This window comes from Aplidium turbinatum, chromosome 17 (assembly GCF_918807975.1).
Source record: "Aplidium turbinatum chromosome 17, kaAplTurb1.1, whole genome shotgun sequence".
In the NCBI taxonomy this organism is placed as follows: Eukaryota; Metazoa; Chordata; class Ascidiacea; order Aplousobranchia; family Polyclinidae; genus Aplidium; species Aplidium turbinatum.
Window position 1 is genome coordinate 17,636,034 of NC_137488.1, and position 15,800 is coordinate 17,651,833.

A 15,800-nucleotide genomic window follows, 5' to 3' on the forward strand; every position below is an offset into this window, starting at 1 on the left:
AAAACCTTGTCGGCTGAAAACGAGTGGGAATCGTTATTCGCGCAGTGAGGTGCACGTCTGTCAAGTAACAGTGGTTCGATTCTCGGGGTGCGCACTTCCAGAACAGCATTCTTCTGGAATAATGTTGTCAACACAACACTTTGTAACTCACAGTAAAGTTTCTTTTTGAACTGGCCTGCGTTAGTAGTTCAAAGCTCCTACAACTACGCGAAACCAGACGCATGGTGTCTAACATTTCACATTCTAAAGTTGACAGTTTTTGTATATTTCTTAAATCGGCGAAACGCATGCGACGAACGTGTTTGGCGTCTGGTTGGCAAACCATCTGCATGAATCGGTGAAGATAGTTGTTCTATTGTATATTTGTAGCAGAAGACACCAAGCGAGGACAACACAAAGCCCCCGGGATTGCTGAAGTCAGACACGGTTTGTTCTTATTTTATTACGTACTGAAAGTTATATTTTACTCTTTGTGATGTTAATGTTTGTTTGTTAAGCAAGTTAATCTGGGGAAGGAAGGAGCAATTTGGAATTCTTCCCAGGACCAACGTTGGGGGCGTCTTGAATCGCAATCAACTGCCGGTTTTTGAGTTATTTGAACGATGATGTCTGCAAAGACATCGATGCTGCCATTGCAATGCTTTGATGTTTTTTCTCCTGCAGGTAGAAAAAATGTGGAGTGTTGCCGTTAAATGCAAGCGAGATAAAAAGAGTAACTCCCCTGAAAACGCGAGCTATGGTTTAGGATGGTTCGTCTTCCCCGAGATGGTGAGTGTTGCCTTCTATATTTTTAAGATTCAATGAAATAAAATCTGAGGTTGCAAAGATGGAATCCCAGCACCAGAGTGACAAGCAGGTTTTAGATCATGTTCACAATAACACAAGGGCCAACTTCAACACGGCTCACCTTGGGAGACATTACTTTTACATTTATTCTTAACTTAAAAAGTGGATCTCTCCATTTCAGAAACACCACGGACTATGTCCTGAATCTCAACTGGAGGTGGCCCACACCGGGGGAGCGATTGGCGCCTCTAGTGTTCTTTATCTTCTTCCCAACTCCAAACCCCACGACGGCCGCATCTATGTATCCGGTCACTCTTCTGCCACAGATACCATGATCAACTGCAGTAATCTATCTCTTGCGGAGGAATCTACACAAGGCTGCAATGATGTTAACATCAAGGAAGTGAAGAAAAAGTCCGACAAAAAAGATAAAGAGGTTCATATTTCTCCTGACAATAAAAGAACAGTCGGTGGCATAGCTGTCGCCATCATCACCAACATGGAGGGTGTAGGATTGACGGGGTTGGCGAGGACCATCGCAAACGAAATTGATGAGAGATTACGAGCCGAATAGAAAATTAACCTTCAATGAAATTTTAAATCACACAATTTTAAAATGACATTTTTGTAATGAAAACTGCTGCTTGCTATTTTATGCATCATGTACTGGAGATGATCGTTACTTATGATCTCCAAAATGCAGAAGTTTTAGGATTCGAAACACAAGTACTGCTACTGAACAATACATTACCCACATGTGTTACTTTATTCAATCATCTATTCGTTAATTACATCGATTGACGAAGAACAAAAGTTTCAACGTGCAACTTTTCAACTGTTGTGCTTTTCGGAAACTTTTGAACAGGCGATGTTTGGGTATAAGTTGCGTGATTGACAAACAGGAAGCGAGCAAGCAGTGAAATATATGACAACAGTATGATTCGGAGAGGCTTTTTAGTCCCCAGTAAAGTGGAAGGCACTTAAATATGAAGATATCCAATTCAACCACGAAGCTACGCTGTTCGTGACGTCATCAAGGTTGCGTTTCGCGGAAGAACAAAGACAAACGCAACTGGTAGCTAAATTAAGTCATCGGCTGACTTGGCGCAGAGGGTTAGGGTGATGGTAGTCATTTCATTGACAGCCCCCTAAAACATATTCTGATTCGCACATCATGGACATCGTAACGTCTGATTGGTTCGTGGTTGAATTGGATATCTTCATGTTATAAAGTGCCTACCCCTAAAGTCATGTCAAGCGTACGTGTACGGCAACGATTTTTCAATTCCTTTCCAACAAAAGTCACTCGACTTTGACAATCGCACGAGGTTTAGTTGGCACACAAGCCAGCAACGATATGGCACGAGTTGGGAAGGGAGACGAGACTTTCTAGTCCCCGGTAATCAGCAGGATATTTGCGGCTACCAGGTAGGTGGACCAAACCGGGTGATAATGGAGGTCTGTGATTCCAAGTCTATTTTCACTTTCTTTCGCATGTAGAAGATAGGACAGTCTCGGCTGGAAAAAATAACATGTGGTCCTGATGAAGTACACGTGTAGTATCGTACAATTTGTAAATAATGACCGATTTTGGCTTAACCTACAATGAGTGAATATCGCGCTAACAATAATGAGACACTATTGAGAAGATCTCGAGTCTCGTCAGTCATCATTTAACACACAAAGATCGCTTTAGGGTCTCAAAACTATTATTATCATAAGCTACTAAAGAGGAGATATCCAGTCTTATCACTAGACACAAGCATCTCCTCCTCTTTGGGATCTCATTATTATCAGAAGCTACTAAAGAGGAAGAAATCTTTAGTTTCATTAGTCATCATTTAAGTCACAAAGATCCTCTCTTTAGTAGCTTCTCGGTGTAATTCAGGAAAACCCGACAGTCTCAGACCTACAAACAAACTAACCCTACAAACATCAACTAATAACAATTATCTACCTTGTACATATGACCTCCTCATGTAGGGAGCCTTGGCATCTCTGGCATTGCGTCCACAATCTTGAAAACTTTTCTTCCAAACTTGCCAATTTGGCGATCTGTTTGAAACGTAAGTGGCAAGTTAAAAGTAGGAGTTGGGGGTGCAGTCCCACCCCTGCTACAAAAAAGCCCCGAATTTGGGGAAGAATGTCCATTTGGGCAAATATTGTAAATTGATGTGTGTTTAAAAACGTATTTGCAAAGACAAAATTTGGGCAAATTTTGCTTGCACCTCCAAAATGTTTTGTATATTCTCCCACAACGGTTAGACCTCATTCGGCTATGGGTAGACCTACGGTTATGGTTAAACGATGTGGAACATACTGCAGTCAGCCGAATGATTAGTTTCGCGAATCAAACGGTCTTTGACTAACTTATGTAAAATTGTAAATGCTTCTCACCTCTTTCTGGTAAATTTGTGATTCCCTGGAGTCGCAGTGTGAACAGACAGCGCCGTCGTGTGGTATTACAGCTTTACATCCAATGCAAGTGTTTCGTTTCTTTGTGAATGCCATCAAGCCTCCCATCTTGGTCGAGACAACTTTCTTCACAACTCTGGTATGATCGCCCTCTGATAACACAAAGCTAATGTTGAATAAGAAACCCCAGTAGGTTCAGTTGAATACAGATTTAGGCTATTTTGGAAGACATTTCAAGAATTTAGAAAGTCTTTCAAAAAATAGGCCATCTTTTTCGCTTCCCGTTACTACCTTGGCTTGCTCGCGATAATTTGATAAAGGCATCTTAGAGCCTTCAACCCAAGAAAACCACACAATTCTTTACCATTAAAAATTGCTTAAAGCTGAGAAAATATAACTTTTGCAAAAAGTGGAATAAAATTCTTACTGAGAAGAACAGATTGCGCTTTTGCTTCTCCAAGTACAGGTTCAAATATTCTCAAAAGAGGAAGACTCAATTGATGCTTAAGATAATGCTCCGCATCAATTTGAAGGTTGTTCTCCAACACATAGATCGGATCTTCTGATCTGAAAGTGTAATAACTTGATTCAAAGGGTTGCCTTCTAATTAATGCAAAAACAAGCTGTTCAAGAGTTCAATTCAGCAGACCGTACCGTAGCCCTGGGGTCGTAGTTATAGTCGAAGGGATACCACACTGCAATCGACGGCATGCCTTGTCTTGCCAAAGACCAACAGCCACATGCTTTTAAGCGGTGTCTAACCGATGACCTTTCGAACGTCGAACCATGGCTCTTACCACTCGGCTATTCAAGTCGTAGAACGCAGTAGTAATAACCATCACCAAATAGCGTAATGAAGCCGTGCAGGTGGTGAGATATTCGATGTTGAAACATGCCATAGGCCTAAATTTTGTTGAATCGGTTGCTTAAAAGATTATTTAGACAACGTAGTTTCATAAGAGGCCATTTCATACGTAGAAAGAGTCCTAAAATCAACAACCGTGCCGAAAAGGATGAACTACGTCACCTAGTCTTTTAATCAAACGATTCAACAAAATTCCACAGCAATAACGCCTAGCAACACAGAAACTCAACAGACAGCAGCGTTAAGCCAAACAAAAGAGCAGCATTAAACAACGACTCACTGACTTCAACACCATTCGTCATAGCACATGACTAGGGAACCGTGCTCCAAAAGCTAGTTCAAACCGCTACTACCACAACAAACTCGCAGCATCAGGCTAAAAGCGAAATCCAAGCTATTGCAAAGTTAAAATCGCCAAGGCCCACTTTAAGTACGCGGCTTGTCCTTTGGCTCCACAAATGATGACAAACGGGACTCGATCTCCAAGCTGAGGGGCACTTCCTGCATCTCTCTTCCTCATCCTCTCAGCCAGTTCCACGTGAGCCTGATAGTGACGAGATAATGAAAGAGAAAACATAAGCCACGCACAGTAACTAAAAAATAATCGATGTGAAGTTGTTTAGAACTTGCTAATTTTTATTTTGATATTTTACTTGACATCTAATTGATTGATGATCTTTTCATTTATGGTAGAGAAAGACACTTTAGTTTCAGGCAAAGACACTTTAGTTTCAGGCTTTCTTACAGTCAACCACATGGATATGACTATATGCCATCTACCTGCTTTGCTGCGTATTCTTCTTTTGTTTTAGTCAATTCCTTGGTGATAATCAGCTGTGAGATGTCAATGCGATTGCATAGAAGATCAGATATAACTTCCTTGGCGTGAGCAACCGCCCCATCGGGATCTCTGCATCACAAACAAATGGATTCCATCAATCATTCCATAGTATGACGATGGAAGGTGGCTTAGTGGTTAGTGCCTCTGCCTCTGAATCGATGGACAATAGACATGCGGTCGATACCTTATCGGGTCATACCAAAGACTTTTTAAAAATAGAACTGAATCTAATTTTTGCTTGGCGCTGAGCAAGGGAATGGATTCAGGTAATAATGCACTCAGTTGCGCTTCTATGCGGCTGCATTTACACTTTCTGCTTTGTAAAGCGCTGAGGAGCAACGCATTCTACGGTGGTTATAGCGTTGTATAAAAACAAACATTATTATTATGAAAGGTTTAAAAGTATAGTTGTGGCTTCAGCATTTTGCAAGCCATACCACGATATTGGTGTTTTCCGGAAAGTTCATAATTGGAGAAAAAAATAGATTCACAATATTGTACAAAGCAAAAAAGACTTCTCAAAGCTTTCTACCGGGTACACAGTCAACAGCCGATATGTACAGCGACCGTAAGGTTCCTTTGTGAAGCTTATCAACATTATGCTTGCAATATATGTAAAATGCAGATTTGCCAGTTCCACGATTTTCCGCAGCATTGGGCTAGTTGTGATTAGAGACGCGTAAAAAATTCAGCAGTTACGGTTGTGACCTGGATGATGCCGTTTTTTCACAAACCGACTTTCACAAAATACCATTTTTAACTTTATTTTGTGCAAATTTTGGGTTTGTTTTAACAAGTAACGATTTGGGCAACTTTTTACTAGGAATTGAGCTGGAAACCTACAAAGAATCTGGCAACTTTGGTGGGATTTGAACTCATAACCACCTGTCTTCTAGAAGTTTTCGAAGGCAGACATTAATGAGCTTAGCAGTTAATGGCGCATTATCCCTTCGTACGGTTTCTATGCCTTTACAATCCATCTTATCTGGTTTGTCAGGGTTGGACGAAAAGTAGAGTCCAGCATATCGCTTTTTGTTGATGAGTAGGTACGGGTAGTAAACCTAGAGGGAAGATAATGTTAGTAGCCATACAGTACGAAATTCAGTGCTTTTGTCGTATGAACTGCTTGAATGACGAAATTAAAACGATAAAAACTCACAAGACACAATTTTATAACCTTTCTATTTCAGGTTATAGAGTATACTGTAGACCGGTATCCTGATTTACTACATACTGTAAGTATAACATGCGCAGATGCACTTAGACGTAGAGGAATTAAAACAGGAGCATTGTACAATATAAGACATCTGAATGTGAAAGCGTCATATGGCGACCATGTTTAAAATACAGTTACCTTTTCAAACTCTAACTTGATGGGCTTTATAAATTTTTCAGAAACAAATTTAGCAGCTTCTTGTCCAAGTTTAAAGCTCTCAGCAACAGTCTGCACGCCAAACTTGATCATCACAGAGTCAGTGTCCCCGTATATTACTTTGGCATTATGTGGATACCCGTTTTCTATTGTGTATCGTGATTCAACATGTTGTTTTGTCTGGTCGATCATCAATCGACCAAATGCAGTGACACTCTGTGAAAACAGTAGAAAAATTAAAAAAACTGAAACTTGTTTGTTTCTTGCTGACATGGACATTGCGTTACAGTGGAAAATGCAGTACAGGATTAGGTCATAATGAATGTTTTTGCACATTAAAATGTTTGCAAGGAAATGCACTTTTTTGTAAAAAAAAAAATTGACAAAAATTGCCATATGGCGAGGAGAGTAGGGTTTACTACAGAGGATTCTAACTTGATGGGCTTTGTAAATTTTTCAGAAACAGAGTTGTAAATTTATGTACATATTTTACAAGCAAAAACATAGCTCCAAGGTTGTTAATGGGCCCCTTTATAAATTCGCAATGATAAATGCGTTGTAGGTTCCCCATGCTAACAAACCTGAGTCAGTGAGCTTCCATAGCGATAGGATAACTCTACCTGTGATTGTTTTGAATTGTCTTTCAGTTGCTTTTACGCCGCTGCTGTTTGTGTACTACTGCATGACTTTTATTTTTGTGTGTTTTTTAGGATAGGACATTCTCGTCTGATGCAAATAAATAATAAACTGACCCCAGATATTTCCAAGCAAGGAAGCTTTCCAATCTGTGCGCCAGTGAAACCATAGACAGAGTTGCAGCTTATCTTCAGCGCCAACTGCCGGCCGTCCAGCACACTTCGTTTGAACGGATCTTTCTCGACTTTCATCATAGCTTTTGCGCTGAATAAAAAGCATAACATCACTCTGTGCTAACATCATGCAAGATAGTTCGTAAGTCTGCGAGATGTTGCGTGTTAGGATGCACTGAAGTTTTAGGTTTTTGATTGACTTCAAAGAATTGATTTAAAGTTATTTAATAAAACATGAACCAAATTAAATGCCAATCATTTCAAATGATTTGCATTTCAAATAATAGTTCAAACAAATACGTGTCCACAGTCAGGCTTGGTAGTAGGCATTCATTCATAGCTTGTCACGCCAGTGTCGGAGCCAGGTAAGAGCATTGTTTGTGATGTTTTTGAGGTCGTTGTCATCACATGAAGGGCTAAGGGGGCAGTTGGTGAGGATGTGCTTCATCGTCTGATTGTCTAGGCCGCAATCACACATTGGGTCAGGAGTCATCTTCCATCGGAAAAGATTGCTTTTATTTCTCCCGACTCCGCAGCGGGCTCTGTTTAGGCAGCACCACTCTCTTCTCTCAAGGGTGGGAGTTTGTTGTAGACTTTCGGAAGGACTTGGGATGGCAGGATGTTGTGTCCTATCGGGCTCAGAGGTCCACATTTCTAGTCGTGCAGCTGTCGCGCTTGTGTGTTCCAATGGGCCGACTTTGATGAAGCTTTTGCGTGACTTGAGTCTTGCTGGAATAAGTTTGTGTTCATAGAGAGGGTGGCGTTGGTCGGATATTTGTTTTACTCTTTTCTTTTTTGTAGCGACTTCTCTTCGGATATGAGGTGGAGCTATAGTTGGCATGAAATGAATACATGAAAATATGGTATGTATGCCGAATATTATACAAAAAACAACACAAGATTGAATTGTGTAGAATACATTTATATTACAATTTGAATAAAGAGGTTACTTTTTTAAACCATTAAACAGACGAACATTAATATAGACACCAAATTTTAACGTTGTTATTACAATTTTTATTTAAAAGCATCTTACCTTCGGCGAGCGGTTAAGAGACTATCTAGAATCTCTGGCAGCAATCCTTTTCTTGTTGTGGCTTTAACAAAGTAGTCACCCGACGGAGTTTTAATGTAATCTTCTGGATTTAAATTTTCCCTTTCCTTCCCGTTCTTAAATAAAGAAAAGTGAGTGCAGAAAATGATCAAAATATCTTTCAGAAAATTTGAATTGCTGTTTTAACCATTATTCCTTACGAGACTATGGTCAATACAAAAGTTGACCAAGTAGCACAATTATACAGAACTCATAAAAACTTGAAAAAAAAATCCAAAACAACAACGATTATTACATTCAAATTGAAATTGCAGTTCAATTCATGTTAATATAAAACCATGTGCCATACCTTCATAAGAAGCGTGGTGTAGCAGAGGTTATGAGCTTGCATGATGGAAGGATACAAGGAAGAGAAGTCCAGAGTGGTGATAGGGATGTTGTAGTATCCTTTGAGAGGGTCAATCACCGTCGCTCCTGTAAACTCATCATTATTGCTGGTTGGTATTACCGGCATTAGGAGATCTATTACTCGGGTCTGGGGAAAAAATGTGTATCTGTTTTAGAATCTACAATCATACCTAAATTGAATGCACAATTGCACATTGCAACATCAACTCACAAAAAATAACAAAATTAGGCCTATCAGGAGTATAAACTTTAATCTTATCACTATTCCTGCAATGTTGGATGCAACTCTAACAACCTAAATAACGTTTTCTTGGCAACCGTCCGAGAGCAATGATTGGCCAACAAGAAGGTGTTTCTGATTCGTATACACAAGTAAAATACGTTTTGGTGATAATACATTTTTCATGCATAACTTTTGCTTGAGCTATATTGGAGTCTATAGAGTTCTCGCTGATAAAACCAAAGCAATCAGGTTTGTAAGACGAAGACAGGAATGGACATCAGACAAATAACATTTCATCACCTTTCGAAGCAGTTGAGATATAACTTTGATGCTTTGTCCCCTGACGAGCAAATACGAAAGAGGAACCCCAGTCACTCTTGCCATCTCTATGTAGTTGATTATGAACATAAGCTTGTCAAGTAGACGCAATGGAAGAACAGCATCTTTCAGGCAGTACACCGCTAGACGACGTCGCGACTTTGAAAACAAATATCTCATTAAAAATATTGAGCACTATCAAGTACAAATAAAAATGATTCGTCTTAATATATATATCAATTTCTAGACAAGATGAAACTGAAATATGAATAGATAGATAGAGAACTAGTAGAAGCACAATATTATTGAAATGTGGTAGGCTACAGTATGCTTTACGAACCGCTGATGAAATTGAATAAAATGATTAAAAACCATTATGGTTATTTACTAGTCTCAATTCTCATCTTCCCATTGCTAGAGAGAAGCATGAAATTGCTAAGCTTTAGTCCTTAAGCTCAGAAATATTTTTTTAGAGAAATCCTTTTGTTTACCCTAGAAGCGGCTTTATCAACACCATTTAGAAAAGCATCTGTTTCGTCCAAACTCCAACAATTAATTTATTTATTCAACAACCTGTGAAGTTCCATTTTGCAATTCAGTGATAATGGAATGGTGTACATCTTCTTTTTGCTCTCCCAAGAAATGAAAACTAACCGCATTCAACGTATAAGAACGAAGCTTCTGCTCTCGAAGCAATGCCTGGGGAAGATATAGAAATATTTGCATGAAATAGAAACTAAAATGAATCGAAAACTTTCGCCACTATCAAAATACATTTCAAGTAGAAGAGCAAAATTATTTTTCCTACTGTATTATCTGTAAATTCATGTTATTGACCAATACTCCCAACACTAACAAATACTGTACCGCATGTATAATAATAAACAATGATTTGGACATCAAACATCTCTAAATGGACAAAACTCAATTATGAAAGTGCGGTACGACAAGCTCATGATCAAGTACATGGCGCATTGCCCCTAACCTAGGGTTGCCATACCGTCCGGAAAATTCCGGACATGTCCGGAATTTAGGGTTAAATTTTGCGTCCGGGAGGAATTTTTAAAAATGCTCAAATGTCCGGAATTCTATGATGGGCGTTTTGGGGGAATTAAAATTACGGGAATAATCCTGTAAATTAGAGGTGTCCTAGAAAATTCGCTCAGCCAGCTCATTTTACTGCATCTGCAATCGTATTGTGCACACTGCCAATCCAGAACATTGTTATTTCGTACCGTGTGCATTTTTTTTACTACGAGGTTGTACGGAATTATGATGTAACAGAGCGTTTTCCTTATCAATGATGTTTACCACTTAGAAGTCAGTATTATCATTTTAGTCTTTTTAAAATCAAATCTGGTTTATTTTGCAACCGTTTGGTTTATTTTTTTTCGATTTGGTTTATTATTTTTTTTATTTTATTTTTTTTTTGGTTTATAATTTGTTATTATTATATTGAAGAGGATTAGATCTTCAGAAAAATATGCATGGTCAGAAGAGTAAATTTGTAGTGACTTGACTTACAAGCGTGTCTTTAATTGGTTTTAAGCATGTAATTGCTGTTCTTCCTTTTTCGGCACAACCTAATTCTCATTATTATTTTTCACTCTGAAGTTGAGATTTTTTTCAGTGACGGTCCGTAGCTATATTTAGAGAGTGCTTACCCTGCCTGGTGTGAGATTCTGCTCGTGACAGAAGACTATACTTTTCATTTCGGTAGCTGGCGCTTTAGCAGAGTATCGTACAACCTTTGCAGCTTTAGCATTTCGGTAGCGCATATATATGGTCTCATGAAAATAGTCATGCACTGTCCGGAATTTTGCTTTTTCAAATGTGGTAACCCTACCCTAACCCTCAATACGGGGAAGAAATATGATGATGAATAAACAAACTGATAAAGAAAGCCAATTGAATTTCAAACAAAGGCATAAGAAAACTTATTAGACTACAGAATATTTTAAAAATATTTCTAAGTAAATAATTAAAACAACACCAACGAACCACAAACACATCAAATTGCACCCGTCCCTCCATGTTGATGCTCTTCATCTCACGGCTGCCCATTTGCTTGGATTGAAACTTAGTGTCTTTGATCTTAGTAATACTGTCTTTAATTCTAATAAAAAAATCAAAGATAATGACAAATCAAAGATATGACACAGATAAAGTTAAAAAAAGAATTTGGAGCTTGAATAGGTGAAACATATCATACTGTGCCGGTGTGCCGGTGTGCCCTTCAATGCAGGCAAAACAAAACGATGGCATGCATGCTTGAAGAAGTTATCTAATCAAAGCGAAAAAGTTAAATTGTGAATTTGTGAACAGCTTAAACCAATAAATCATTTGCTTACCTTCCCAGATAAGGAAACTTAGTTATTTTGAGATGTGCTGCCCGGTTAAGGAGAAAAGGAAGATCAAAGTTTTGGATGTTGTAACCGGTAATTATGTCAGGGTCCACTGCTCGAACAAACTCACAAAATGCCTAAAATATTCATAGGATTGTCATTTCCAAACAATGGATATTTGTTAAAAATAAGTATATTGAACTGACTGTAGAAAAATAACATTCTTGTCATACTGAATGCAAAACAGCTCTTTTTACATAACAGTTTAGCGGTGCCAGATGTCATCTCAAATTGCTCTTTTTAAGTTCAATTCTTGCACAAATATATTCACCTGCAATAAATTTTCTTCTTTTTCAAAAGGCACAACAGTGGAGCCAACAATAGGAGAACATGTATCCAGAGTAAAGATGACACGAATGAAAGGGTCACCTGTGCTGCCCTGGCATTTAACGGTAGATGCAATTTGAATCACTGGATCAACTTCCGGAACAGGAAAGATTCCTGAATATTTGAAGAAAAAATTTGAATTCCTCCAAGGTTTTCTCCATCAAATCATTCAGTTAGTCTAGTACGAACAGCCTTCAAGTTGTTACTTACCTTTACGACCAGCACACTCGATGTCAAAACTAAGTATTCGAAGAGGAGCTATCTTCTGCCAGTCATCATCAGGAGGATGACTGTGAAAATCATTCCATTTCACATCAACTTCTATCTGTGCAGTTGATACCTTAGCAGAATCCTCACGTATTTTATATTTACCAGGAACCAGTTCAATCCAGTTGCAACCAACCACATCAGTATCTGCCATAAATCTAAGACAACAATTTTACAAAAATCATAATGACTCTACTATTTACTAATAACAAAATAAGATTGTTCACCAGGCATTTAATTATAAAACAATATTTTTCGTTCTTCTGGTTACTGCAAACCAGGATTTCACAAGGTGTTAAGAATGACAACCAGCTTTCTGACCAAATTTACCATACTAATGTTATGGAAAATTGCCAGTTAGAATCTGTTAGCCATATACAAAGCCAGTTAGAATCTGTTTAAAGTATGACCAATAGTTCGGTAATACAGTATATATATTCCAAATAAGAAAATAATTTCTAATTCACTAATAACAGTGTTTCAATTGAATGCAAGTACCTTATTTCAAAATCAATAAAACTCTCGAAAGCACGGTAAGAATATTCAGGATAAATTGGTGTTTTAAATCCCATCTCCAACATCCGTTTGGTTGTTGCCACCAACCTGGGCACAGCCACAGTAATTTTGAGGAACATCTGCTTTCCAATGCTGCTGTATCCGTACATACCTGTTAGAACAGCAGTACACTGAAATCACTTGAAAGTTCCCACTGCTAACGCACACATTGATAAACCTCTCTGGCTGTTTCAACATTCTATTTTGTAGTTTGTTAAAACTGTCAAACCTATGAGTATTTGAAACTAGTAAATAGAACATATTACCAAAAATAAAGAACTCAAAATAATACTAAAGTCATGTTCAACAAATAAACATTTCAAAAACTATATTGTCCTCATCTTAAGTGCAATAAATATACATTTTTGGCTGTCTTTATTTTTTGATTAGAACAACCAGGTGTTCCAGAACAAACAATTTTGAAAAGAATCCTTGTGAATATAAAGCAAATCTAGATTTTTTTCAATTTAGTTTATTAGCATGTTCAAAAACCTTTAAAATTGTTTTTCAACTCAATTTCGATGAATAGTCGATCTTATGTTTAACTGTCTTTGACTATAAAGAGATTTGCAACTTAAGTATATATACACAAAAGTGACCATGTAATTGCAGAAATAATTATTTATAGAAACCTTACTTTGCTTATTACAACATTCCACTTTATAGACAGCTTTTGTAACTTCTTTATTGCCACGCATCTCTTTCAGTACAAGTTCGTTGAGACAGGACTGGAATTCTTCACAATGTTCCTCCTGGGTGCAAATAATTTTACTGATAATATTATGAAAAGCAAAATTTGTAACATTTGTAATGTTATTTTACGAACCATTTACACTTATTACTCAAAATTGGTATGTAAATAATTAAAATCAGACATTGTTACAATCAGCAGAAAGAATGAAGCAAACCTTAAAGCCTTTCATTGCTTGAACATAGAAATATGGCAAAAACCCATGAACATGGCACACAATGCTCTGTCCTTCCATGGTCAAACCATACATTCGTAAAATTGGTGCTGTGCCCCCTTGTGGAGTGGGCATATCCAACATGGGGGTGCCATCAAGATAATGGTCAACATCGAACTGTTGGAACACAAGACACTCAGTCGTAGAGTCAATCGAAGTAAATTTCGGTCGCTTCCATTTCTCTATGTCAGAGCTGGAAAGTGTTGTCACCAAGCCAATATTATCTGCAAGGTAAATGTTCATTGTTCAATGTATGTTGTTTTCATAAGTCAGAAAGTTTATTTAAGTGGATAAACACAGAAATGCAGACGAATGTAATGTACAGCATACCATAGGAATGTAGGTAAAATTCCAGAAAGAAAGTATCCTAATGGAAAATATTGTGAGTGGACAATATCCATACAGAGAAATTATCCATCCTAGTAGTTGGCCTACAGCATTTAAAGATAGGCTTAACCAGTAATTTTCAGTGGGCTGGCTTTGTCTAAGTGTGTATGAAATATCAACAGTATTATAAAATCAATTTTTGTTTTAACTGTGTTATTCGAAATATCATGATTATTAGCCTATTCAAAATATCATGGGAAGTTATATTTCATGATTATAGCTTAAACTTTGATCAAAAAAATACATTAGGAGGCTTAATACAGGTGAAGGCAAGCAACATCTTGCGGATTCCTGCTAGCACAACAAAAGCCAGGTCTCACCAATTAAAGAAGGGACAAACCGGTCATGATAATAATTCCAAAACTCGGTAGACTGTTGGAATAAACCTTTCCACGACGTCTTGGCTAGGCTAACAAAGTAAGAAATATTGATTTTGTAATGCTGTTGATATTTTATTATACACTTGGTTGGTTGGTTTTGAATCTTTATCCTCGGACTGACAAAGTCTTGGTAGGTTATTCCTGGTAGTTTCACACACTTGTAGAGGCTTTTGACGTAAAACCGGTTACCAAGATTGAGAGAGTAAAGTTTTCAATTGTTGAAGTGTTGTTGCCAGGGAGTTATTCCATTAGGTGACGCTGAATCAGTCCGTAGAATGCATAGCATAGGCGCACACTTCGACAGTTGAACCAGTGTCACTTAATCTTGAAGTTTTTTTGTTCACGAATTCACACGCTAACCAACCGAGCTATCGGGGCGAGAGGCATTAATATTCTTAGTCACTTAGACAATGTCCAATACAATTGCACTCCAGTTCAATAAAAATTACTGATTAGGCCTTCCTTCAAATGCTTTGGGTTAATTACCCAGGTGGATAAATTTTCTGTATGACAGGCAATACCACGACATACCGGTACATAGGAATTGATAAAAAAGATAGGATAAAACTACTTTACTGCTTATGTATGTGTTATAGTCGTCATTTTATTTACGTTGATTTTATGTAACTTGTGACCTGCCTCACTACATAATAACATTCAGCGTTTTCTGGTACAGACGCTGGAATTGATTACCACCAACGCGTGTAATCAATTAAGCGTTCTGTACCACGTTCCTTAGTTGGTTGTTTTGCGTTTCTTTCTTACTATATATTGCGTTGCTTTGATACACTGAATCAGTAAGTACAAGAGGTAAATGGTTTTCTCACTTGGTTGGCTATCGCTATAATTATTATTGTTTATTTTATATTAAACGTCTGGAAATACAACAGTATGTACTATGTATACACTTTATTCTATGTCTTGGTTGATTTCAATCTTTGACGTAATATCATGTCATAGCATTTATGGCGAGGGTGGAGACTTGTACACCAGCTCCGGTTTCTCTTGACATAGTCAACCTCCATTTTCACGCAATCAAGATTAATTGTACCATGCTATTCTGGCAACAGACAAAATTTTTCTCTCTGTCTCTTTTACAATGAGGGATGTTCTATGTAAATTAGCAGTCAACAGTGATAAATAAAAAACTTTCAAAAAATTATTCGAGCAATGAACCACCTTCTTTTCGCCACTAATCAACTCTTCAAATAAAAACTCACCAACAGATGATTGCTCAGCTTTGCATATTTTTTTATTTGAACTGGAATCACCACTATCGGACATTTTGCGTTTTTCCATTATTAGTTTTTTTCAAACATCCAGAAAAAGAAACTTTTGCTTGACTGCTTTGTGAAAGTTTCAATAAAACTGCACTTGACTAAAAAACAATCAAAATTCTCACGAACAATTTAGTCGCGCGAAC

The 15,800-nt window shown here is 37.7% G+C and overlaps 2 protein-coding genes across 5 annotated transcripts in view; one reads left to right on the forward strand and one right to left on the reverse strand.

The window, feature by feature from the left end:
• Positions 1-1,433, forward strand: part of LOC145786540 (serine beta-lactamase-like protein LACTB, mitochondrial) — a 12,105-nt gene extending 10,672 nt beyond the window's left edge. For all 4 annotated transcript variants that reach the window (XM_082598211.1, XM_082598212.1, XM_082598210.1 and 1 more), the window contains 3 exons: positions 370-426; positions 664-768; positions 968-1,433. In XM_082598211.1, coding sequence (XP_082454337.1) covers positions 370-426; positions 664-768; positions 968-1,360 — 555 coding nt within the window. In that variant the 3' untranslated portion in view covers positions 1,361-1,433. The remainder of the gene's footprint in view (positions 1-369; positions 427-663; positions 769-967) is intronic.
• LOC145786539 (DNA polymerase delta catalytic subunit-like) lies at positions 1,425-15,800 on the reverse strand. The gene is made up of 21 exons (XM_082598209.1): positions 15,598-15,800; positions 13,554-13,834; positions 13,283-13,397; positions 12,589-12,757; positions 12,034-12,248; positions 11,768-11,937; positions 11,443-11,573; positions 11,093-11,207; positions 9,665-9,790; positions 9,074-9,250; positions 8,492-8,677; positions 8,125-8,258; positions 7,032-7,179; positions 6,262-6,495; positions 5,793-5,968; positions 4,847-4,976; positions 4,492-4,610; positions 3,629-3,768; positions 3,184-3,353; positions 2,744-2,841; positions 1,425-2,304 (listed from the first exon to the last, which is right to left on the reverse strand). Exons 1-21 carry the CDS (start codon positions 15,674-15,676, stop codon positions 2,208-2,210), a joined length of 3,210 nt encoding a protein of 1,069 aa, XP_082454335.1. The 5' UTR covers positions 15,677-15,800; the 3' UTR covers positions 1,425-2,207.

Bases quoted from the DNA above. Each gene is read 5' to 3' on its own strand.
- LOC145786539 (XM_082598209.1), bottom strand. From the start codon at position 15,676: ATGGAAAAACGCAAAATGTCCGATAGTGGTGATTCCAGTTCAAATAAA. The intron at 13,835-15,597 runs GTGAGTTTTTAT...TTTACCTTGCAG, and splicing joins AGCTGAGCAATCATCTGTTG to ATAATATTGGCTTGGTGACA. The intron at 4,977-5,792 runs GTGGTTATGAGT...TTTGTGATGCAG, and splicing joins CGAAAACTTCTAGAAGACAG to AGATCCCGATGGGGCGGTTG.